At 42.2% G+C, this 27178-nt stretch overlaps 1 protein-coding gene across 1 annotated transcript in view; it reads right to left on the bottom strand.

Annotated features, from left to right (window-relative positions):
* PRR12 (proline rich 12) overlaps window positions 1-27178 on the bottom strand; it is a 38602-nt gene that overhangs the window by 10605 nt on the left and 819 nt on the right. The window contains exons 2-12 of the mRNA XM_081971164.1: window positions 18316-18428; window positions 17173-17334; window positions 12574-16049; window positions 8069-8669; window positions 6594-6964; window positions 5625-5741; window positions 5024-5157; window positions 4028-4488; window positions 2930-3055; window positions 1755-1852; window positions 84-212 (exon numbers count right to left, since the gene is read on the bottom strand). Of these exons, the coding sequence (XP_081827290.1) occupies window positions 84-212; window positions 1755-1852; window positions 2930-3055; window positions 4028-4488; window positions 5024-5157; window positions 5625-5741; window positions 6594-6964; window positions 8069-8669; window positions 12574-16049; window positions 17173-17334; window positions 18316-18428 (5788 nt within the window). The remainder of the gene's footprint in view (window positions 1-83; window positions 213-1754; window positions 1853-2929; window positions 3056-4027; window positions 4489-5023; window positions 5158-5624; window positions 5742-6593; window positions 6965-8068; window positions 8670-12573; window positions 16050-17172; window positions 17335-18315; window positions 18429-27178) is intronic.

Genomic DNA, 27178 nt, shown 5'->3' with positions numbered 1-27178 from the left:
AATGGAAGAGAGAGAGAAAAGTAATCAATGCAAATGAGTACGTTTATCAAAGCTTGGCCACCATCTTCATCTGCAACACTTACCTGCGGTTTGGATACATTCTTCTTGAGTTTGTTGAGAGTCTTGCGGTTGTAAGGTTCACCGCCCGGGCGCAACTTAACTGTGGTATCACATGTCTCGGCATGGAGTTGTGGGAACATGTGGAGTGCCTCCTGATGGGGAAGAAAATAAATGTATGAGAAGAAGCATCTTCACAATCTCCAACTGTTGGGTCATTTATTTCCATTTTCTGTTGTTACAAAACCCCAAGATTTTAGACAAATCCTATATTTAAATATATATATAGAAATGAGGGCATCCTCAAATAATAGAGTTGGGGACAGCCATTGAAAAGACTTCAGAGACAACAAATTCGAGGCAAAGGGAGAACTACCACTCTATATATGACGTACGGCTTTCTTTGAAAAAGACAAGAGCATCATTATTAAACAGAATGGTCGTTTACTAGAAAAATCCAACTACAGGCTATTTAAGCAGCTGCTCATAGTACAAGATCCTGAAAATCATGTAATGTTCTTAGTCCAATATGCACTGAATGTCCATAGCCTGGGCAATGTGACACCAAATAAACCTGTTTTCCCCTGTATTTGAAGATTTATTTGTTTTCTTGTTTCACAAACTCTTTTAAGCAGAATGGGGAGAAATGGCTTTCCTCAGCCAGCTCAGGATCGGATGCCTCATGTTAAAAAAAAATAGAAAAATGACCCTTTAGTTTTACTTGTCTGATCATTCCAACAAGGCATACAGGCATACCTCTTGTTTGGCAACCACAATTGGGACTGCTAACATGACTGTTAAGCAACATGGTTGCTAAGTGAAACCTTTGATTATAAGATTATTTCAGCTTTTCTTTGCTTTACAGATTTGCAAAGGTCATAAATGTGATGATTGGTTGCAAAATTTCATAACTGTCAGTAACTGTAGTAGCTAAATGAGGATCACATGTATAAATCTCCCTCCCAATAGTTAAAGACAATTTTGTGTGTATTGCTAACACACACAAAAAAGATGGAATAATCAATCTCTCCAGTTTATTGTGAAATTTTATAAAAAATCTCCATGGGTAAGAGTACACTTTAAATAAAAAATATTAAAGAACTGGCCAGCAAAGTAATTCTAAATAGATATTCAAAAGAAATACACTTGCCCCTCAAATATGGCTAAAATTCATGAGGTAAATTTTAGTACTGAGATTTTTGTAAGATAGGATCACTGAAATGTTGTGCAATGAAGGAATTAAGCTTGATTTCATTCCCGTTTCTTAAAAAATGCCAACATAAATTTCTGGCATGACTGAAACATATATGATTGGGTACTAATCAACCCCACCTGAAAAAGCTGCTGATACATGAATTGAAGGTCACACTGCAGAGCCATTTGGATAGCCAGCACAACTGAAATGTCCAAGGCAGCATTGAGTCTCATTTTAAGAGTGGCTTTCATAATTATATATAGAACAGGATTCAACAGTCCATCTGGCCTGCTAGTCAAGGGCTTGGATTCTTAACCTTCCTGAATAGGTTACAAACATTTTGATTTCTCCTTGCTCCCCATTGTTGTTGGGAACACAAATGAGATGGAAATACATGAGCCAAATCTTGGCAATAAAGCAAAATATATACTTAAAATGAATACCCTTTTTTCAAAAACCAGTCTTTGGCGAACAGCAGTGTCTGCTTGCCCTCTTTTCGTACCTGTAGCGATGGATTCAGGGACACTCTCTTCAGCACCTTTTTCTTATGGTCATTCAAAATCCCATCAATTTTCCTCATGGGCGGGAGATAAAGTTCATCTGGGATAGGATTGTCAAAACAGATGGCAAAGGTCACAAAAAAGAAAAAAAAAGCATCCAGGATGGGCAGGGACAGGAAACCTGCAACTGGAGGACATGGGCAGCCAGCGTCCTGCACTAAGGAAATCCAGCTGCAATGGACTGAGTTCCAGGCAGGCAAGGGAAAGGAAGATAACAAGGTTTCAAATGCCACATTTTCTTTTTTTTCTTTTTAAGAGGTTGGAATTTTTTCAGGCAGGACCAGATTTTTCAAAATGCTACATGTTAATGAATAAGTACTTGCTTAAGGACTACTGTAGCCCTAAGAAAACAATTCAGAGTAGAAGCACTTTTTGGGAGGCGGGGAGTTTATTAGGCTTCGGCAGGCAAAACTGAAACACTGTTAAAACGCATTCCCTGCTTCCCCTGGAGAACCATAAAAATTTGCATATGCAAAGCAAGGAATGAACACCAGAGAGCTTTTAGAACAATGGTTAAACCCAAAGCTCTTGACATCTGTCAAAAACATCTGCCAATTGCAACTAGAGTTTTCATTATTTACTTTTTATTTAGTTTTACACATTATTTCATTTCTCATTTTAAAGGCTGTGGGATTACAACATTTAAGAACCCCTCCTCCAACCAGCTCTTTATATCTTTGTGTAATACAAATGACTGCCAGAAAGGAGTATAATGAAACATTCAGTGGCGTTCACTAGTCACAACCGATCAAAGCTGGGGAGTTATACGGCATTCTGCAAATCAGGCATCTTAAAAAGGATGTGGAGATGTTTATACTTTTTTTTACAAAAAAAAAAAAACCCCAGTATATTTCTAGTTCTTAAAATGGCAAGCTAGAACAAGACTGTATATATATTCAGCCGATTCTGGCCCCAGGAATTTCATAAGTAAGAATAGCTAGAGAATAAAAAAGCTTTTATATTTCCAGAAGGCTAGCCACAATGAAGAGAAAAAAAAGACGCCAAGTCATTACAGCAAAGTGAAGGGCTATGTGGTTCCTAAAGAATGGCCTGTGGAAACAAAAGCCAGTGGCATTTCAAATTGGCCTATGAGCACCATCTACGCAAGAATGCGCACCGTTTGTATCCTCAAGAGCTTGGATCATGTCTGGATCAAGGGCAGTGCTGACCAGCATTTCCACGTAACTGCGGTACATCTCCTTCATGGCTCGTGTATTGAGAATGCGGCCTGTGGGCACACGCTCTAAATGGGAAACAGAACATTATTTTATTATGATAGACATCTGTAGCCCTACTTTTCAAATAGATTCAAAATAGGTTAACAAGCAAACCAATGGAGAATATTTAAGATTATATTACATAGTTTTTCTCAAGCATGACAACTTTAAAATGTGTTGACTTCAACTCCCAGAATTCCCCAGCCAGAATGCTGGTTAGGGAATTCTGGGAGTAGATGTCGGCATATATTAAAGCTGCCAAGGCTGAGAAGCACTGTATACAGTACAACCATAAAGAGGAGGGGGAGAGAGAGAAAAACCGTTATATCTTTGATTCCTCTAGAAGTTCCTATAATCCTTCACTTTTGTAGACAGGGCAACTCTAGTCCTAACCCTTCTTTCTACTCCCTGTTATCAGCCTTCCATAATTTCTTTCAGTCTGACTTTTATGATTAATAATAAGATCCCTTCCTCAGGCTCTCAGACAATCATTGGCCTTTCAAAAATGGCTGCATCACCACTCCCAGAATCCTTTCCTTTTCTTCTCATGGGCTGGAACTGCTGGATTTAATTCAGATCATATGGAGGGCTTCAGATACTCCATCCTTCTAAATTCTCTGTTTCTCCTTGATCTCGTTCACACACACATGGCCGTGAGCCACAGTATGCTTAGCTATGATCTGTCCAATGAACTCCCAATGGCTGGGTTCAGACAATACACCAAATTACCATGAAACAATAATAGTGTAATGCAGTGTTTCTCAGCCTTGGCAACTTTAAGGTGTGGACTTGAACTCCCAACCAACATCTGGAGTTCCTATCCACACGACTTAAAGCTGCCAAGGTTGTTACTATGTGTGATGCCTGCCTTTGGATCAGTAACTTTGCCACTTGTCTTGCCTCCCAGGACTACAGAGGTTCTTGATAGTTCATTTCTTAACTGCCTGGTTGTGACGTTCATCAAACTGGTGGAGTTTCTCCCCTCCCCTTCTACTCACCCTCCTCACTCTGCTGGTCAGGACTGGAATCTGAGTCTGAAGAAGATGCTGCTTCCTTGAGCCATTTTTTCCTCTTCTTGGGGGGTGGCTCAGCTTTCACCTTGGTCGGCTTTATAGACTTGGGTTTAGAAGCTCCACCAGCTGGGGCAGCTTTTGTCACCACGGGCACAGGAGGTTCTACTTTTTCTACTCTGGGAGGCTTCTCCGCCTTGGCTGATTTCTCTGCTTTGGTGGGCTTTTCAGGCTTCTCCACCTTGGGGGCCTTTTCTGGCTTAGGCCCTTTCTCCGTTCTGGGAGGCTTCTCTGCTTTGTCCACCTTTTCAGCAGCCTTGGGGAGCTTCTCAGCCTTAATAAGCTTTTCGGGTTTCTCAACTTTCTCCGGGACTTCCGGCTTCTCGGGTTTTTCAACTTTGGGTGTCACTGGAACCTTGGGGGTAGAAGCCTTGGGCTGGCTTTGTCTCCTGCACCAGAAAAAAACAGAGCACTAAGAGCTGACTTGAGAGGTCAGGTTTATTGCAGCAGGAGAGTTTGAGCGCAAAGCAATAGTATAAATCAGCGAAACAATGGGGCCCTGGGAAACTTTATATCATCAAGCACAACAAAAGTTCAGGCAGCCTAATCTAATTCACTGTTCAAAATGGATTAGAGGCGATGATGAGTGCTCCGAAGGAAAGGATCCCCAGTATGAACCAGTGAGGGAAGTAAAGGCACCCAGTCCCATCCCCTTTAACTTTGCCAGCTACTCTTAAGATTAACCAGAACAGAAAAAAAGAGGTTCAGCCCTTTTGCTCCCTCAGCTGGAAGATGAAAAAGGAAGCCAATCACCTCCATGTGCGAGGTGACATAACAGAATTGAAAAACATAGAATTAAAAAATGAGAAAAGTTTCTTGTATGAAAGTTACCTAGTTAATTACACACACGCACACACACAAACACACACTTCCTCAGCTGGCACTGGACTTCCCTTATATGTGTTCACCTTCCTAATTCTTTACCTGACAGCTTGCACAGGCCGGTGCCAGGGTTTCTTGGAACAGACACGGACATAATCTTTCTTGTTGATATTCTCCAAGAATTTAACATAGAGTCGTTGGTAACGGTTCTTGGCATCACCAAAATAGCCCAGATACTGAGGGACGAAGCAGAAAAATAAAGAATTGAATAAAGAAAAGAAAGGGGAGGGGAGGCCATCCCACTTGTAACTTTTCTTCTGGAAGTAATGAGGGAACAAGTGGAACTGGAATTGAAGTCCTTTGCCTGACACAATAATAGATCAAGCTAATTGCTCAACTTGACTATCCCAAGGAGAAAACTGGGTGGGTGGGTGGGGAACAGTTATTCTTTTATCAACAGGCCAAAAAAAACAGAAGTACTTCTGCATTTGGCTTGACCCTCTGTGCTACCATACTTTCCCAGTATGGCAGAAGCATATTGAGAAAGAGAGGGGGAAGCAAAAGAAAGAATGAGAACAGGGCTTAAAGCTTGACTTTAATTTACTGATTTTGTATATTATCACGTTGGTGAGATTCTCTCATTTCTGAAGCTCTGGCTTCCCTGCAATATGATGCTACTTAAGTAGATGGAGTGGAAACTCACATTGCTGGTTGCACAGAACTGACGCTGCCCATCCTTGATTTCAGGTGTAAACTTCTGAAGCAAAGCTTTCTGTACTCGCCAGATTGGAGGTGGTTCCCGGCCAGTCTGAAGTGCAAGCTACAAAAGGACAAAGGAGTAGTTACAATGATATCAAGTATTAACAGCTAATAAGCTCAACTACTGTCTTCTAGCCAATATTCCCTAGCAGAAGAGAATTGCATGGAAGGACAACAAAGAGCACCCAGAGTTACTGCATTTCTTCACAATTTATTCTTCTGTATGAGGCTATTGGTGATGAGCTCATCTGATTCTTCATATGTCCATAGATATAAAAGATATAATAGTTGTCATCAACCACCTAACACCATTTTAAAAGCAAAGTAACTTTGGGGAGTTATAAGTAATTTTGGGGAAATAAATTGATTTTTAAAGTTGTACCTAGAACTAAGCTAGTTATACATAGGACCCAGTGAACCTACTGTGAACCTCATCTGTGGTTATTTTTTGTTCCTGATCTCAATGGGAACTAAGTGCAATTAAATTCAGTTTGATCTCCAATGACCATCATCTACAACTGCCCCATTTTAACTACACAATTTTCTTCCCTTCAAATATTTTCTGAAGTGTTCTTTTATGTTTAGAATTTCAAACTTTAAATGTTGAGAAATTCTTCTCTTAATCTGCAACACTGTGTTAATCTGTGTTGAGATGCAACACTAAACTTAGTGTTTGAGTTTGAAAAACCCAGTTTGCAAAACAAACAACTCTAAAATTCTCAACTAGCATGCGCCAAGTAATCTGAATTACAATTCCCACAATCCTTTGCCCAAACTTCAGCTAGCAACAGAGGAAGTCAAAAACATGCAGAGGGCACCCAGACATCTAGTTCTGCTTAAGAGTACAATACTTTTCAATTTTAATATTTGAAGTGTTTCTTTAATGTACATGCCCTCAAGATTCATTACATACCCTGAGACCCTGAACATCCTCAACACGTATGACAAACTCATCCCGCTCTCGGAAGATCCCCTCCCCACCACTCTCCACCTCCTCTTCATCTGTCTCTCCACAAATGGCTGCAGTCTCCTGCTTCTTAGCAAGGTGAAGAGGCCGTGTGTCCTCGGGGTCTTCGGGTTCAGGAGATTCCTGGGGTGGTAGTGGTGGTGGTGGTGGTGGTGGCGGCGGCAGTGGTAGCAGTGGTGGTGGTAGCTCTTCAAGCACTGGGGAAGGCTCCTTGAGTGATGGGGCTGGGGAGATGGGTGGAGGTGGTTGCTCTGGTTGGACATCTGCCTCCACCGAAGGAGCAGGGCTAGGGGCTTTCACCTCCACTGGTGGTACATCTGCAAGAGGAAACAAAGTAGAGGACAGGAGGGGGTCATCCAGCAAGGAAATTCATTCTTTGGCTCTGGGACCCCTTTGCATTTGAGGAGATATTCTTTTGATTACCGTTTACCAACACATACTTGGAGGGCTTAGAATGAAGGAACCAGCCTCTTGATAACATCATTTATTTATATTACTATGCCTTCGACTTTTCAGGCATCCATGCCTGCATTTAATTCATTTAATTTTTAATTTGCTCAGATATTTAGTTAGATTTTAACCATGCTGCCAGGTGCAATTAAATATAGGCGCCTCTGATGTGTAACAATAAGCTAGGAATCCTAACCTAATCAATCATAAATGTAAATAAACTGCAAATTAGTGCACTCGATTTATTTTCTCCAGTTCTGTTCCTCACTTTAAGCTAATGAATAAGCAACATACATAAATACCAGTTTTATGTGCCATGGATAAATTTAAATAAGCCATCATTTATAATCCAACTGCAAACTGTACTGCAAAATAGGTTTAGGAACACCAGCTTATTGAGGAGCATTTCACCATGACCCCAGGTGGACCTTCAAGCAAATTAATCCTGCTTGTATTTTACTTGTTTATGTAATGAGAAGACTAAGCAGGAGTAAACAATCTGAATGCATTACGGTAGAATGCCATCTAGTTCAGATTTATTTAATTAGAAATCCCAGTTTGTCATTATGTCCATCTACTGTACCTGTGTGTATGCGTGTGTATCTATTTGAAATGGATATTTTTTTTCCTTTCTTTTTTAATGTTGTATTTATCTTTGTTTTATCTTTGTAATTTTTTTTTCTTTTTGGGAGTTTGTATTTAACTTTCTAAATAAAATAACAAATTATTAAAAAATATTGTGAGTTGCCTAGACTGCATGAGAATAGGCAGCCGTATTAGTCCTTTGAGTACATAAAAAAATTCTGAACAAGATACCGTAGTGATTGTACAACATCAACGAAATCCTAGAAATATTGCCAACGTTGTTAAAAGGTAACATCACATCAGAAACACTATCATGTAATGATCAAAGAAAGAAGTCACAAAAAGTAAGGGACTCCATGATCCGAACGGGTGGCGTAGGCACTCACCACTGGGTTCTCCATCTTTACGGTCAGTGGGATCGTAGAGCGCCGAGATGGCTGAGGAGATGCTTTTCTGCAGGTCTTGGTTCTTGCTAACAGAATCTTCCTCATCTGATGAGAATGAGGGCAATGTCTCCAGGTTACGCTTCAGCTCCTCGTCAAGCCGTTTGCAGGGGCTGGTACAACTCATGACAAGCCCAGCTGCATCTCCTTCAGGTCCATCCAAACCACCAGATAGCATGGGTGGTGCCATGCTAAAGGGAGGTTGGTGCTGGGAGGACGTAGCCGATGGTGGGTGCGACGTCTTGGATGGACTGCCTGCAGAAGAGACCACAGGTACCGCTGCACTGGAAGCCCCAATTGTCACTGCCGAGGAGATGGCGGTGGAAGGCAGCGTCTGACGCTTGCCTGACTTCAGGAAATCCAGGAAGGAGGCCATGAACCCTGACTTCATCTCAGGCTGTTTCTCTTCCACCTCCTTGATCTTCTGTTTGATCTTCTCTCTCGTTTGGTTGCTATCCAAGTTGCTCTCTTGGGTGGGCTGGTGAGATGGGGTTGGAGCTTCCAATTGAGATCCCTCCAAACCTTTGGGGACTGGCAGTTTGAGCTGGGGAAGAAGAACGGACAGGAATTGAAGGAAGGGAGGGGATGGAAAGCAATTGCCTGCTCTAGTGTTCCTATGTGATGCCCTACTGATCTTATCTTAAGGGCCCTTTTTTCTTTCATATTTCCCCCCCGCTATCGCCAGCTTTCCTGTGAGCCTTCAATCAAATCCAGATATATGCGAATGAAGTGCACTATATACATACCTATTTTTTTATTTGGCTTCCAAAATTGTAAGTTTTAAAAAAGAATTTGGGTATTTATTTTTCCCAAGCAACTGGGTGGTAGATGGAAAGAGCCTAAGAGCAGGATAGCATTGCTTATGTCAGGGGTGTCCAAACTTGGGAACTTTAAGACTTGTGGACTTCAACTCCCAGAATTCCCCAGCCAGCACTTCTAGAGAAAGGACAGAAGTGAAGTTGAACCAAGCATGCTTAGATACAGCATGGCTGGCTGGGGAATTCTGGGAGTTGAAGTCCACAAGCCTTAAAGTTCCCAAGTTTGGACACCCCTGGCTTATGTGTTAAAGGAGTAAATCAAAACAATAGAGCCCTTTGGGCATTATCAACAACCTGTATCTAAGCATGCTTGGTTCAACTTCACTTCTGTCCTTTCTCTAGAAGTGCTGGATGAGGAATTATGGGAGTTGAAAGTTGTCAAGTTTGAAAAACCTCTGAGACTAGGCTGCATAGCATTGCTTCATTCTTTGAAGGTAGTCCTTGACTTACAACAGTTCATGTAGTGACTGTTCAAAGTTACAACGGGACTGGAAAAAAGTGCCTTATTACCGTTCTTCATGTAACCATGGCTACATCCCCATGGGCATGTGATCAAAATTCGAACACTTGGCAACTGACTCATATTTATGATGGTTGCAGTCTCCCAGGGTCATGTGATCATCTTTTTAACCTTCCGATAAACAAAGTCAGAAGCCAGATTCACTTAATAACCGTGTTACTAACAACTGCAGCGATTCACTTAACAATGGTGGCAGGAAAGGTTGTTAAATGAGGCAAAACACATGAACTGCCTCACTTAGCAACATAAATTTTGGGGGGTGTCAACTGTGATTGTAAGTCAAGGATTACCTGTACATATCTATTCATACACTCCATTCAACAGCAAGCCCCTGTCTCCTTTTGGTGAACTGTGGCTGATGGACACATGAGGCAGGGCATTTTCTGCTATAGCATTCAGAGACTCTTCTTTCTTTTTCAATACCCTCTTTTCAGTCAGTGGCCCCCAACCCATGTTCATTCACTTCTCCTACTAGTTGTTTATTAGGTAGTAAAATTGAGTTTCCTTTTGATTATTTCCAATATTGCACACTGCTTTATGGGTGGTTCATAGAAAAGCAGAGGATAAATGTTTTCATAAATAAAACATGAACCCATTACCATTATACTTTTACAGAGAAGCAGAGGCATCTGAGATATAATTCTTTTTTGCACTAAAGCATAGCTAGGTGGCCTAGACATTCAGCAATCAAAATAAACTACCAATTTGTTTGCTGGCTGGCTGACTTTGGCCAATTATTCTCTCTCAGCCCAAACCCCCTCACAGGGTTGTTGTTGTGAAGAAAATGGGAGGAGGAAGGAGTATTAAGAATGTTTGCCACATTAGAACTCCCTTTTTATTGACCCTGTAATCCCTTAATTCGGGATAGATTCAGGGCAAATCGATGGAGCTGAGCATTTACTGGCCAGATGCCCTTCCTGATGCCATGCAGTGTTCATAGCAGATATTGTTTCTTTGTGCCCTAGGAGAGAAACATCTGCTGAGACCTAGGATTAAATTCTCAACCTTCTGACTGGGAGGCGAGCGTCTTCACCGCCACCATGGCACTCTATGTTTGTCACATTAAGCTACTTATAAACTAATAAAGGAGAAATAAAAAAAAATTCTAATAAACAAACAAACAAATAAATAAATAGTCTTCAAATTTGCACACTGTTGATACATCTCTCAAGAAATGGCAATACAATATCAGGAAGGCACAAACCAGGAAATTGGGGCAAGATTCAAACAACTCAGCTCTGTATGAGTACATAAAATCGTAGACCATCTACTGGAATCAAGGTGCCCTCGCACAACCTGTCATCTACTTGCTTCCCCAATGCAATGAATCACAGCAAGTCTCTAGCAGGTGCTCTAAGATTGCCATTACAGCTGTGCCTAATGCCCTCAATATCGTGTTATTCCATAGCACTGATCTGTCACAGTGGTGTCTTGGTGCTCACTGAAGCACTGCTCCTGCAAACATTAAACCAAGCCGTTGGGTGGGGTGAGGGTGGGAAACCTGTTTCAGAATAGAATATAAATCAGCAAAAGTTATGCTTAGTCTCCATTAAAAAATTTTTTGTGGCAATATTGTTCAGGGTGCCAATATCCTTAACTCACACTTACTTATCTTTGCAACAACAAGGAGTAGGATGGAAACGAACTCAAATACCAAAGAAAATAAACTACTAATTTTCACGCAAACAAATCCTTAGCAGTGCAAATTCATAGAGGTAGGTCTTAACTTATGCCAGTTTGTTTAGTGGTTGTTTGAAGTTACAACAGCATTGAAAAAAGTGACTAATGAGCATTTCTCACTGTTGCAGCATCTCCACAGTCATTTGAGCAAAATTCAGATGCTTGGCAATTGACTCATATTTATGTTGGTTGCAGTATCCCTGTGATAACTCTTTCTCACCTTTTGCCTAACAAAAGTCAATGAGGAGGTCAGATTCACTTAACAACCGTGTTACTAACTTAACAACTAGTGATTCACTTAACAACTGTGGCAAGAAACATCATAAAATGGGACAAAATTTACGTAGTAATTATCTTGCTTATCAACAGAAATTTTGGGTTAAGCTGTGTTCATAAGTCGAGGATTACCAGCATCAGCAAAATGATTATATCCCCAATACACCCTCAACTGAAACATTGAACCGAAACACTTCTTGTGGTCTTTGCCTCCCTTACCCAAAACCCAGATTTTGTGCCAATGGAAATAAAAATACAGGTATTCCTCAACTTACATTAATGGAGCCCATGATTTCCATTCTAAATCATGACAATTGTAACTCGGGACATTCACATGACCGGACTCGATTTTAGAACTTTGTGGTAAATCCATGTATTCTTATTGCCAAAAATGCTGGGAACTGACAAAAACATTGTAAATTGTGGTCATGTGACCATGGAACACTGTAACAGGCTGTAAAGGAGAGACAACTGCCAAGCACCTAAAATTGGATAACGTCACTGGTATGTGTGCCTATTTGTAGACACTGGAGCTCCAGAACCAGATTGTAAGTAGCTGGGGGAGGATGCCCATTGTAACTTCCGATCAGATTCTCACTAAACATCTGGTCATTAAGTGAGGACTACCTGTACAAACATGGATATGATATCTCTGTTAAAACTATCTCTGCTAGTTCAGTTTCTAAGGAAACAAAGTCCTGAGCTATTATTATATCAGCATGGTCATGTACGAATAACTCTCCAACTTCACTGATGCCTCACCACAGATAACCTCAGAGACCTAAAATATCTACCCTTTTTTTTAATAGGCAGATGCTGCAATTCTGCAAGAGACCACAACCTTTGCTAACATAAGCTTGGATTAAATCCCTTTTATCTCCAAGGACAAAGGCTTAGATACAAGTAATAGGAGAAACTCGTACTTGAGATTCGTCAACACAAGAATTGGTCAGGGACAGTGCAACGGTGGTTTAGATAGACACACATGAGCTTCCTACATTCCCTTATCATTGCATTCTCCATTGAAGTCTCCTTAATAAGCCAATGTTCTATTACTATCCTTTCTACCCCGTACTCTTTCCAAAATTTCCTTTCTTACCCTTAGGCGCTGCTAGCTGACAAGAGCATCTCGCCTCCTCAGATTCCCATCTTACCTTGAGTGGTTTGAGAGATTCCAAGCCTGTGCCTGGCTCAACCCCATCCTCCCCGGCTTTCTTGCCCCTCCCTCTTCCCCGGCCACGGGGCTTCTTGGTGCCATCATGAGCCACACCGTGGGGAGATTCAGTCAGGGGCCGGATGCGGGGCCTCCCACGGGGGCGGGGCGGGCCCTCCCGCTTAGGTTTGGTAGGCTTGCGGCCTCGCCGCTTGGGGCCCTCCATGAGACTGCTGTTTGGTGGGCAAAAGTCTATGTCACCCATGGGGCTAAGGCTGGTCCGGTTTGTCCGGCAGCTGGAAATGAGGTCAGGCAGCAGATCAGGCAGGCGGCGGCTATTGAGGCGGATGTCAGCTGGGACATCCTCCTTGTCCTCATCGTCTTCAAATTCATACTCCTGGGCATAGTTTTTTTTGGGAGGTTGGAAAGATGGTTCTCGTTTTTTCAGCAAATGGAAGGAGGAAGTCTTCAGCAATTTCTTGGGCTTGGAAGAGCAGAAGATTGGTGACGTCAGGCCTGACTTGGATTCTGAAACAGGAGCTGTCCCATGTTGGCCAGACTGAATCAGTCCCAGTTGTTCTGTGTTGACTGTAGAAGGCAACTCGTGTTTGACTGACACTGTATCTAACCCCAAGTGCTGCCCATCCCCACTTTCTGATTGGCAGTAATTCTGGTACCCTTGTCCACCAGGCATCATATCGTAGCCTCCCCCTTTCATTCCTTCACCCCTTTCCATGCCCTGCGTGCCATCATCTGGCTTCGGGAACTCATCCCCTGCACAGGGAGGGGGCCCGAACATGTCCTCCATGCCGGGGAAGAAGCTACGGTCTTCATCTTGTAACAAAGAGTCTGGGAAACAGATGGAAGTGAGGGGGACAAACCGTTGCTTGGCTCCTTGAGGACTGGGGCTCTCAAACTGGTCCTTGCCTTCAAGTTGGCCTTGAGGAACTTGCTGAGTGGAGTCAGGGTCCAAAGTGGAATCTGGAAGAAGATGCTGTTGACTCTGCACTGTCCCGCCCTGTCCCAGGTGGGATTCCAAGCTCAGCTCGGGCTCTAGAAAGTCCTGAATCTCTTGGGACTGGGAAAGGTTGCCTTGGGGCATCACCTCCATGCCCTCAGACTGCATCCTTTCTGATTGCAGCTGGCCTTGGAGCTGGGGGGACTGCTGTGACTCAAGAAGCTGGGCTTCCATGCTCTGAGAACGAACATGGGCCTGATGGAGGTGGGCTTCCAATGCCTGCATCTGAAGCTGCGGTGAGGGAGCTTCAGTCTGATGCATACGCTGAGGTTCCATAAGATGGACATCCAGTGGGGTGCGAACCTTTCCACGAGAGTGCATCTGGCTTTGGGTGTGAGTGAGCACTGATTGGAGCAGTTGAGATTGCTGCTGCTGCTGCTGCTGGGAAAGGGAAAGAGGGGGCAAATCGGGAGGGGAGTCCATCATTAGGGTTGCACCCTGCTGGCCAGCCATTAATCCGTGGGACTCCATGGGATGAGGCTGGGAGGCGTGCTCAGGAGTCTTCTGCAAATAAGAATGGGCCTGAGATATTTCCTTACTGCTTGAATCCATGTGGCCACTCTGGAGGTGCTGTTCCACTGACTTCTTTATGTCTTGCCCATAAGAGTCTATAGAGCCAGCTTGATGGCTGTAATGGACCACAGAGGTGGCCAAAGACTCTGGAGTGGAACGCGTGTGGGAGTACTCTTTAGACCTCTCTCCTTTCTTTTTGTCCTTTAAGCTTTGCAAGGACATCTCCAGGCCTTGGTTGTCCAGATTAGAGTTGGTCCGAATCACACTCTGCAAGTGGTAACGCTCTTCAGTCTTGCTCAATTCATAGCCCATCCCTTTCCCTGCCCTCTCCTCACACTCCACCATGCCTTCTGTGGGCACCCTTGGTGGGCTCTGCGACTGCAGTAAGTGCTGGATTAAAAACTCTTCATCTTCGGTTCTCTCAGATGACAGCAGGTCCGAGTCTGCCTTGGCTTTATTGTAAGAGGATGCTCTCTCTAGCCCACCTTGGGAACCCTGGTAACTTTGTGTGTGAGCTGTCTGCATGAATGAAGGAGACAGTACAGAAGTGAGATATTTCTGGGTCTGGCCAGGCGATGCCACACTCTGGGGCCGGTTAGTGGTGGGTGACTGGAGAGGACGGATGATTTGGGAAGGACTTGAATCTGGAAGGTTCTGCCCATGGGAGTAGCCGATAGACTGGCTGTGCCCCGGCATAGCTGGAGAATGGCCAGTGCTGTAACTCAACGATGGGCTAGCTGTGGGCATCCCTTGAGAATGAGCTGGTACATAGCTCGGTGTCTGGCTGACAGAAACGTGGGGCTCAGTTTGAACACTGTATGATAACCCTTGTAGCTGCTCAGGAGAGTAAGTCTGATTTTGACATGTCTGCAGTCCTTGTCCTCCTTGCCCAGCTTGGCCCTGCTGAGCTTGTCCACTGCTGGAATAACTCTGAGCTTTACTCACACTTGTGAGGTCCTGGGCTTGGTTGCTGCTGAAGCCTTGTGAGGCCTGGCTAACTGAAGAGAGATTTTGTGGCTGGCTGACAGAGTAACTCTGTGTTTGGCTCATGGAAAGGAGACTCTGAGGCTGACCAGGTGAATAGGCCTGTGACTGGCTTGCAATGACAGAGCTGGGCTTGGGTGTGGATGAACTGTAGTTGCTTTGGCACTTGGGCGTGGCTGTAGAACGGGGTGGTTGGCGGGAAGCCGAGTAACTCTTGGATTTTGAAGAAGAGGTGGTACCAGAATAGCCGGGAGACTGAATAATGGGACGGTAGCTTTGAGAGGGCTCTTGCCGCGTAGCCTGAGAGGTTTTCTGCTGCTGAGAGCCTTCGCTGCTGGCAGGGGACTGATCGCCAAGGGGACTGCAGGAAAGGCTGGAGCGGTGGGGCATCTGCTGGTAGCTACCCCCGCAGCTTAGATAATGCTGGAGAGAATGGGCAGCGGGCAGTTGCGGCTGGGCACTGGAAGGTCTCTGGTAATGTTTGATCACGCTATCTTGCCGGGGGATGGCCCGCTCAATGGAAGAGGCAGGGGAACTGGAGAAGACTGAAGTGTTGTAAAGCTGGGATGTCTGGTCAGATGGTCCCAGCGAGGATGACAAAAGATTGAACTGGGAGGGGAGGTGGCGGGAAGCTGATTCTTGAGCACTACGATATGCTGAGCTCTGAGAGGGCAATCCCGTACCCAATACCGCACTGCCCAGTCTGTCAAAACTGAGGGATGAAGGAACACTGGGCTGAGAGGATTTGATGTGAAGTAGAGGGTCATGGGGGGACAGTAGGCCATTGGATGTTGGGCTGAAAGTAGCATCCTGGAGTGTCAGGGATGACGTGACTGGGAAGCTGCGTCCGCTGAAAGAGGCCGGATGCTGGTAAGCAGAAAGCGCTGATGAGGAAGGGAAGGTGCCAGAACCTGGGAGGGCCCCCGAGATGAAGAGCTCAGCGGGCGCTGGAGTGTGCATGGCTTTAAAGAAAAAGAAAACAGAGTATTTGTTTAGGTGCTTTGATATGATGTACCAAATTAAAAGCTTATCCATAAAGGCAAACTCAAACTCACAGTACTTACTGGAGAGTAATGATGAAGCATAACACACTTAATCTAACCACAAGTTAACTAATTAAACTGTATAGTTCCACGTTACAATCAAAGAAATAATCATGTTATGGCTTAATGTAGTAATCAGATTTATACAACATAGGAAGATGATGGCTGAATTCCCATAATATGCTGAATCACAAGCTACCTAATCCCACTTTAGCCTTGCCTAACGTTCTGTGAAATTCACCCACTGCATGCCAAAGGGTTGATAAAGCATATTTCCTCATGTCATGTCATTAATGTCCCCTCATCCCCAAAGCTAATGTCTAGCTAGGACAATTATGACGAGGCCACATCTTAGTGACAAAGCACAACTTTTCAAGCAGAAGATTATAAATTTAATTCTGCGCAATGTCCATTAAACTAGGGAGGAGAGGATGCTGGCCTAAGACCTTGGAGGCCTGTAGCAAGTTTGATGGGGCTAGTTTAGTGACAGGCAATCAGGGGCCTTCCAGTTACTTTGGAGTGTGAGTTCTAGAAAACTTCTCATTGCTATACTGCTACACTTTATGAATACCCAATCATAAAGAGGGAAACAGATTGCCCTTCCAAGCTGGGTGGATCGAGACTCTGACTTAATGCCTGGGTTTGCCCAACACATTTAAATAAGTGAATTAAAGGCCCAGCAGATGAATTTGCACTCCATGCTAAGGTGAGCTTTAATCTTAGATTTTTAACAAGTTATATGAACCCAATCTTTGATTATTTTATGCTTTATTATTTATTCATTAAATTTGTATGCCACCCATCTCACTATCCAAATATTCAGCCCATTACGCAAACTACCCAAATGGTTTAGTTCAATAAAGTTGAGCGAGAGCACTCAGTATTTCACTTAATTCATTTATTTGCTTATTTATGATGAACCTTGCTTCAATTACAATATGGTATACTGCAATTGATTTATAAAGCGATGTATAAAGCAACTTCACAGAAGTATCAAGAAAAAGACATCTGCGGTTCCTTCCATGATGCTGACAGACATTACCTGTTTGCCAGGATGGAGTGCGGAACTGGGACAGCAGGGAGGAAGCAGAAGGGCCTGGCTGTGGTGCCCGTGACTCTAGAGCTGAAATGAGGTTCATGACAGAAGCATCGGGGGTGGCACTGCTGGCATGATGGAGCCCAGTCTCGAATAAGCCAGAAAGACCTAAGAAGGAAATGAAAAAGAAGAAGAAATAAAGGATGTGAAGTGCTAAGAATCAGTGAAAAGGAGATGATAGATACAGCGAAAGAAAACAGGAAGAGGTTCATCACAGGGGACAGGCAAGGGAGCCTACAAGCTGACAAGCATTATGCCTGTCAGAGGAACCACAGAGAGACAAGACAAACATTAGACATCAAAAGGCACAGCAGCTATAGAATACTTGTTTTAGTGCAGAAGGGAGGGTTGCAATCAGTCAAAAGCCAGGCACAGACAGACAGAGGGGGGGGGGGAATGAGAAACTATTGACCTAATAAACTTCTGGTAAAGAAGAGAGAAGAGTCAGGCAAGCTGAATCGAAGAACGTATGAGGAACTGGGGGAACCTGGGGCTGTGTGACAGGAAAAAACCAAGCCTGGATCTTAGAGAAACTGAGGAACATAGAAACAAAGTTCTCTATCTGAGCAGTATGCATCTTTTCACATCTTAAGCATGGGGTACATTTTTGGTTAATCAATACCAGCTGCCAGAGCAGTTTGAGTCTGAGCATTTCATTCAAAGATGTATCATTGGAAAGAGAATTAAACAGCAGAAAATAGAAATGCCAAAAAAAAAGAAGAAGCCCCTAGGTGGACACCAGAAAAATTAAAGCAAGCAAGAAAGAGTCAACCTTTCTTAATTTTCCCTATGCTACTGTTCTGGCTGACAATCCAACCTATGTTTTGGTTAAGAAAAGATATGTTAAGCATATTTAAAATATTAACTTGATATCTTGGTAACACAGAGATTACTCTTGGAATAAAAGAGGGATAGAGAAGGCAAAATAAATAAAGTGAAACTGAAATGAAAGCAAAATAACATCAGTGTATCCAGATCTGCACAGAGGGAACATAAGAAAACGTGAGTAGGTGAGAGAAGGAAGAAAATACATAGTTAAAAACATTTATTGTTAAGGCTTCAAGGGTAATGGCAAGACAGCCACCGTACCTGCTGGGTGATGGTTTGTGGCATAGCCCTGCAGAGGATGAGGAGTAGCATATGCTTGGCGGTGTAAAATATCTGTGTCTGGATGTGAGCTTCGGGATCCGCCGTACACCAAGCTGAATGAGAGAGAAACAAGGCTTCAGACATGGCAAGAGAGCTGGAATCTTGTAGATATTCAATATCTCAATAGAATACACTAAAAGTGTTCCTCCAAAGATCAGCAAAAGCAGGCTTGTTTTCCTGCAGACCTGTGAACTGAACCAAGGGGAACAAGGAGAGGCAATCATTCGGGAAGTATTGATTTTGAGTGCTAAGGAGCATCTAGTACTTGTATACTTCTAAAGTCAGATTCTCTGTTCATCTATGTCCTCTTTACACCTTAAGCAATTGTAAGCCTAACTTCGTAAGTGTAACATGGTCTTATCAATGCATTTAATTTTCAAGACGAACAAAATCATGATTTTGACTAAGATAGCTGAAGAAGGTTATTATTGGGAAATCAGAAATGCATAAATGTATGGTGCAACTTTCTTTCCCTGTTTTTGATGCTCAGAGCAAAAACTTGTCCTGGACAGGCTTCTTTGCCTGCATATGAAGAAAGAAGACTGGAATATGTAATAAACAATGATGCATGATGGGAAATGTGGTTCCCAGGGATTTTCCAATCCCTCAATAACTGAGCTCTATCATTTCTCCTCCTATTCCCCTTCTGCAGGGAGACCCAGTTGCCTAGCCCAGCAGCCAAACATGTTGACAGAAGAACATCTTCAAGCTTACTCCGTTTCCAAGTCCCAGGCACCCCCAAATTTTTATTGTCTTTAACTGCAATGCAATCAGCTCAGACCTGCTTTGACTTTTGAACATAACCTGTCATTCTACCAGTCAAATATTGCCCTGAATAAACTTCCCAAATATTTTCCCCATTTTATGTTATTAAAACAAAAGACACAACTTAATTCCAAAATCAATTCTGCAGCCCACTGATAGAAAATGGCACATCCAGGAGGTCTTGCATCCTTCTTCTTCTTACATTAAAATACAGATACCTGCTTTTCAGTTTCTAGGGGTTTCTAAGAGGTTTCGTGGCCTGATCCTGAAAACCCAGCACACCACTTATGGAAACACATACATACCTGTCCCAAAATCCATGGTACAAACTGTTAAGTCTACTCAAATATGTTTCCTACTGAGTTCAGTACTCTGTCTGTATATGCAAATATATTATCCTACTCCAATCTGATGCCCTCTATTGTGGGCTGAGAAGACAATTTCCAGAATTTCCAACTATAATTCATTTCTCAAGTTAGGGAAGGCTAGAACAGAGGACTGCACTTGTAGTCAAGCCATTTGGATAGCATTTAAAAAAAAACCATGATCAGGTGATTTTATATGGGTCTCTCTTTTTAAATATATTTCTTTAAAACAGATATTATTTCCCCCAGCTCTTAAAAAGTATCTATATAGAAAGCTTCAATTCTACACATCAGGCTATGCTCTTTTCTTCTAGACTCACTTTGGGAGTTATCTGTGTATATAATTATATGCAGTGCCACCACTCCCATCCTTCCAGCACCAAACCAACCAGACACCGTTACTTATTCTATGACTGTGTGTTGAGGCATGTGCCACAATTATGCACGTGCCACGCAGGAAATGCAGGAAGAGCCCTGGGACAGGAGAAGCAGCATGGGGTGGTGCACCTCTCTGTAAAGAGGAACAGAGGCAGGCATGACTTGCAGATGACTTGCTAAAAGTAAGTGCGCCTGTCTCAGGAATGCAACTACCTGCAGGAAATTAGAAACACAAAAATAAAAACCAAAAGCTTGCACAGAGCAGAGAAAGTTGTAACAGCAGAATGAGTGCTGATGGAGCCCAACTGAATAAGCCGCTCTCTGAACACAGGTTGCTGCCTATAATGTCACTGTGGTGAGACAGTGGACTGCGTGCAGCAAACTGGAAAGGTACATTCTGCAAAGGGTTACAGTAAACAGGAAATAAAGATATATTTTCATCCATACAGTGAGATCTCAGTTCCTCCCTTGCTACAATGTACTGGATCAATATTGGAATGTAAAGCAGGAGGAGAAAGAATGGAGCAAGAGATGGTTGAAATATAAGACATGGGCAGATCAGTCTTGGCATCTACTGGAAAACTTTCTATTTCCCATTATTTCTCAAGAAGAAAAACTTAACAAAGAGACAAAGCAAGCACCTGAACATTTGGTAGCAAAACAGCAAACAATGTAGATGCTTGTTTCAATACCTGACATTCTATTACCAACTATTGTAGTGTATTCTGTATCCAGGGGTGTACTGAAGGAAAAAAACGGGTTTTATTTCAATTTCTTTGTATTATAATTTTAATATGTTAAATGGTTCTGCAATTGTTATATTTACTTTCACAGATATCTCTGATGAAATAGATCACAATTGTTCCTGATCATAGAGGGGAGGGGAGGGGACCCCCATTTTTTAAAACCAGCTTCACAACATTGTAACCCAGACCTCTGAATTAAATCTCTTCCTGTTGTTCCATGGCTACAATTCCTGCCATCTTTTGCATATTTTATCCAGTACTAAATGTCCTCACTGGTTGGAGATGATGGGAGCTGTAATTCAATGCATCTGTAGTAAACCAAATTGGGGGGCGGGTGGGTGTTCCCTAAGCCTTGGATCCTACACACAGAGAATAGATTCACATTAATAGTAAACTGCAGAGCTTTTTAACCAGAAAGTGGTTCACACATAATCTTAAACAATACATCATGGATTGCAAACCACAAAACATATTATCATACAACACAAGTAACCATACTAAGTTAAATCCAAACAAATTACATTCTAGTTTAATTGTGAGATCAGGTTCTCTTCCTGCCCCACATGAACACAAGCACACTCTGAATTAACACCAGCTTTTAACTCTTAGTGTTAATTTGGAGATGAAAATGACAGGCACAGCCAAGGTGGAGAGGCCTATACATTTTAACACATCGTAATAAACATATCTAAGTGCTATGTCCCCAAAAAAGCATTACAGTATTCCAAACTAAGAAATTATTAATGCAATTGAGTCAGGGGTGGGTTGTTGCCGGCATTGCTGCCAGTTTGGTGCGTAAATTTCTTTGCACTCACTTTGCTTGCACACCAGACATGTGCTCCACGTGTGTGTGCATTTGCACCTATGTGCACAACGGTAGAAAAGGAAAAATATCGATTTTTGCAATGAAGGTTATTCTGTGTATGCGCAGAACCAAAAATCAAGATGGCGGCCCTGAGGATAGAACTGGTTCGGGGGCATGGTAGGCCTACTAGGCCGAACCGGTCCAAACCAGTAGGAACTCACCTCTGAATTGAGTGCCTCTTCCATGCTGACTCAAGAGCATATTAACATGGAAAAGTGAATAGAATAATAACTGTTTAACCAGAATTACATATTCTAATCCTGCAATTTTTTTTTAAATTAAAAAGTCACTTGAGGACAACCTTCTCTATCCCTTTTCTAGGGTATCTTGGCCTAAAACAATAACATGGCTTCTTGCACTCTTGAAAAAAAAAATCTTTCTGTTACGCTTGCTTTCAACATATGAATGGTGACCACTGAGGGTTTAAAAGATGTGGGCATTCAAACAAAGGGTAGTGTTTGAAGGTATGCAATCAGTTCCCTGCAAAATTGTGCATCCACAAAAACTAGCATCAATATGCAAGTAATATAAAAGAAAGAAGTATTGCAACTTCCCCACAAGTTCTGGAAAAAAATAAAACAGAAGAAAGTAGAAATGGATGAAGAAAATACCATGGAAACATTCCAGGAGTCAGGGAAAATATTTTATGAGACTTATTCAAATAATTTTTGATGCCATGAGGACTAGGAACAAATGCACAATCACTTCTGAAAGAAATATGCTTTCTGTATTCTGTTGGCTATGGACAGTCATACTATTTCCCTTGATGCAACAGTCTGCATAAATGAATGCATCAAGTTCTAACAATTGCTAATAGAATAAAGCCTGTGCCAAACTACACAAGATTCAAAGCACTACCAATAAGCAGATCACAGATGCAAGAAGCAGATGGAATAAGGATTGCAAGCTACCAAGCAATGGGTGAGTGCAGGAAAAAAATGCATGCAGCATCGCAAAGTACAACTGCTGTACAAAGTATTATCTGGCACACAAGGCAGCCAACCAATGAGATTTCCAGCCTTTCAACATGCAAAGTTATAAGCCATTAATGCTTAGGTTTTAGTCCAGTCACTTGGGCTGCCATGCAAACATGAAAGTTCATAGTGGATGCAGAGCACAGCAATTTAGGGTCCTTACTGATATGAAGGCATGCATCAATTCCTAATAAAATTCCAGCAGTTAATGACAATGACTTGAGAATCAAAGGCTGGGAAGCAGTTGAATGACTTGTCTAGCTGGCTACCATTTCTCTTTATTTTTTTAAAATAATTCACAGTATATAAAACATGCAAAAATATGTGAATCTGTATTATTTATATTAGTTATTTTTGAGTCAATTTTTGAGTAATCTCAGTGTTTGTTGTTTTTAAATGTACTAATTACAAAAATCCCAGCAACAGACCAACCAGTACAATCTTAGATAGAATACATGACTCATTAGAACATAGTAGCAGAAAGATCTAACTGTATGATGCATGGATAGTGATATCATAGTATACTATGATTTTTAAGGCAAGAAATATTTACTTTTGGGGATCCAACATCGATTTAATGCTGGTAAAGCATGCATGCCGACATCAATAACTTTATATCCTAAGAATTTTCAGGGGATTTGGGAAGGAAAGCATGACTCCTTAAAAAAAACCATAAGACATGAATGAGAATGAGAACCAAGCTAAACTGAGGAGGCCAAGTTAAATTTTTTTTTTTAAAAAAAACCAAGATACTTTAATGATAGCCTTCTCAGCTTCTTCTCACACCAGTTTTCAAATTAAACTTACTAACAGCTGCTCCATTGTGAACTCTGATGCTTAAGATGGGCCTTCAGTACTCACACCAAAAAGCGGTGTTCATAAAGGGGAGGGAAACATTATTCTTTTCTCTAAGGCTCTAGGTATTTAAATTAGTAAATCTTAGTGCATGGGGGTGACACAAATGTTGTAGACAAGGGCTGTCAATCTCCTGGCCGGTGGGCTGGATGCTGGCCACACCCACGCCTGGTTTAGCACAGGGGAAAAAAGTCCCGATACATCACATGACATCGCCGTGACGACTTGAGTTTGACACCCCCGTTGTAGACAAATGACACTTATTTCCAAGATTACCTAAAAAACATCCGTTGTCCTAACCATAGAACCAACTTACCTTTTACTCAGAAGTAAAGAGAAAAAGATCAGTCCTCAAAGCTCCCTGAACACTGTGCCCTTTGACCTAACTGCCAACTTTAGACTGATGAGGCCTTGCTGTATGGAAGCAGAAGAGGAGCAAAGACTTGTCAAAATATATATTATGCACATGGTCTGATGTACCTATTTACATAAAATCTGCTATACAGTCAATAGAGGGCACTACATCCAACATACGTCTCTATTCTCAAAAGTAAGAAAGCCTTCTTGATCAAATTCAAGAAAATCACCCCACTCCACCCCTTTTGAAGGGAGCCAGCAAAGAGAAGATACACACAGAACTGCAAGCTAGATAATGGGAGTGTGTGCAGATAGTCCTTGACTTACAACAGTTCATTTAGTGACCGTTCAAAGTTACAACAGCACTGAAAAAAGTGATTTATGACCATTTTCACAGTTATGACCGTTGCAGCATCCCCATGTTCACATGATCAAAATTCAGAGGCTTGGCAACTGTGACATATTACAACAGTTGCTGTGTTCCAGGATCATGTGATCCCATTTTACAACCTTCTGGCAAGCAAAGTCAATGGGGAAGCCAGATTTCTTAACAACTGGGTTACTAACTTAACAACTGCAATGATTCAATTAACAACTGTGGCAAGAAAAGTTGTAAAATGGGGCAGGACTCACTTAAAACCGCCTCACTTAGCAACATAAATTTTGGGCTCAATTGCGGTCATAACCTGTTCTTTAATGCACTCTAGCCCTCAAAGCCTCAAACTTTTTCTATCCCTTCCTTGAATTGCAAATACAGTTATTAGAAACATTACGAATGTAAGCTGAACTGATTGATGGATCACTTGGTCCCAGAAGCACAAAAAAAGGGGGGGGGAATATAATTTAAGGAGACCATTTGAGAAACCAAATGCTTAGAAACAGGGAGGATTTTTTCCTCCAGAGAAGAACTGTAGCAACCAGAGAGTTATAGACCAAAATTTGCTTTGTATATACAGATATGCTTATGCATATGGAAGAGCACTGTGTTTAGATAGTTTTGCTCCAATTCTCATTTCAGATAGATGCACATTTTAAATTCATGTCCAATACAAAATTAGTGTGGTTGTAAGCCCAAGGTCTTTGTACTAGCTCATCTGCAATATAAGGCCTCTCTTGTTTTGACTGCAGCTTCAGTTCCCACAAAAACTAAGGACTCTGATCCCCAAAGCTCTCTAAACTAAGCCACTAGACCTCACATTGTTTCCATCAGTGCTAGGTCTCAGTCTTCCTTTCATAAAATGCCAGGTTTTTTTTTTCCAAAAAATTGTCATTATTCCAGACTTTCTTAACATGTCACCTTCCAGATACAGAGGAATCACAACATCTAGAATTCACAATTACTCATCTGTGGCTGAATGGCTAGCAGTTCTGAATGTTCTGATCTCAACACATCTGAAGGGGTCCATGTGATAAATGTTGCACTATGCATCCTACTGGTGCCACGAACTCATTTAAACGTGCATGTGCAAAGCCATCTGTGCAGTGCTAGCTTATCAATACTACTAAGTCCTCTAGTCCTCTCACCCATCCCACAAATTATTAGCATCATATTGCTGCATACATGGATGCTAAAATAACAATAAGAGGCATGGCAGAGGCCTGGTATCAAAATTTGTTACTCCTTTCTTACCAAAAATAATTCAACACATCACAACATCAATACAATGCATGCAGCCTTAGGCGAAAGAATCAGTGTGTTTTACATTGTGCTTAGGATAGCTGTCCCTGACCTGGCACCCTCCAGATGTATTGGATGGCAACTATTATAATCTCCATTTGTGGTCCAAAACACCTGAAGGGAAGGCTGAACACCATAGCACGGAAGACTGACCTAGAATAGAGAACAAGATATATTCATAATAATCTCTTTCAAACATAAAATATAGATTCATATGAGATAGTATCACTTAATTCCCTCACCTATCAGGTGAAGATGCAAATTAGAAATACGTTAAAATACTATAGATATTGCAAAAACAGGTAAGTGTTGGACATTAATAAACATTCTCATGAAATTTTAAAATGTGATACTGAGGATTTAAGACTTATCTTATTCAGAAAACGAACCAGAGGTAATAAGACTCCAAATTATTGGGTCATCTAAGACGGAAGCAAAGATGAACATATCAAAATAGAGATTCAGATGAGTATATGGGTCCCTACTGAAGTAAATAGCTACTAAGTTAAGAAGTTGCTTTTTGGAAAATCTACAACAACAACAACAACAACAACAACAACAACAATTGTGTCTGGCAAACAAAAAAGTATGAAAAATTCATGTTTAGTCAAAAGAACTTGACCTCTCACATTTCTATATGAATAGGGAGATCAGATTTGTATTTTGTGGAAACCTTTAAAAACATCTCATTTCTTATACATGGAAAGAAGATTACAGCCACTAAAGTTCAGAATTTTACATCAAAGTCTCAATCTCTCCCTGGTTAAGCCTATAGGAGTTTGGGGACCAACTCTTACCTTCTGCGTCTGTCCTCTGCAAAATATGTCCTTACAGGCATAAATTATACAAACCACTGTGAACAAGTGTCCCAATTTCCAGGAAACATAAAGAGGGAGTTACAGGCCTGCAGCTGCTCATTTGTATCTTACCTGATACACATACAAACAAGGAATGGAATAGCCCGCGTTCCTAAAGTCAACAATTTCCTTTTCACATATAGCAAGAAAGACTTTCCTGTCACCATCACCGTCTACAAGAGCTGACTTATACTCAGCAGTTTGAAGACTCCTTACCATAAAAAATAAGCTATCCTTTCCTACCCCCATATATTGGGGGAAAGAGATGCATGTTGGAACAAATAGGAGGATACATATGGATAAAGCAGATGCCTTCCCATAGTTCCAGAGACAGAGAGAGAGAGAGAGAGAGAGAGAGAGAGAGAGAGAGAGAGAAAGAGAGAGAGATTTTCTCCAAATGTCCAATCTCCTTAGGTACAAGCAAAGAATATTAGTTTTCCAAATAATGCTGATTTTCCCCCTCCCAGATTATTTTTCTTGCCCCAAACCATGAGGCCAAAGCTTATTGCTTTGTCTCATATAGAGATAGGCAATGCAATGCAATGTCCTTCATGCCCTACACAGGGCAGGAGAGGTGTCCTCCACGGGGCATCTCACTAATGAATGCCCCATTAGGGGTAGAAAAAGAGAAACCACAAAGGCACCACACTGTGACTCTCACTCACCTTTCACCTGCAGGGAATCAAAGCACTTTCTCCCTGCAGGTCTTACCAGGTTGCTGTGCAGCAGGAGAACTGAGCATCAACCACCTTTTCTTCCTCCTCTGCCCTTTGTACACGCATTTCTGTCCCATATCGCTGCTGCCCTCGCTTCTACCAGCGCCCAAGGGGCTGCACACCTCAGTCGGGTCCCCCATCCCACCATAGCGCCCAGAGGATCCCGCACGGGCTGCCTCCTCTCCCACCCTTCTCCTCTGCAAAAGACGACCCTTCCAGTGCAGGGACGGCCCAAAGATTGCACCCC

This window comes from Natrix helvetica (assembly GCF_964273705.1).
Source record: "Natrix helvetica genome assembly, chromosome: Z".
Lineage (NCBI taxonomy): Eukaryota > Metazoa > Chordata > Lepidosauria > Squamata > Natricidae > Natrix > Natrix helvetica.
This window is presented reverse-complemented; position numbering and strand designations above follow the sequence as displayed.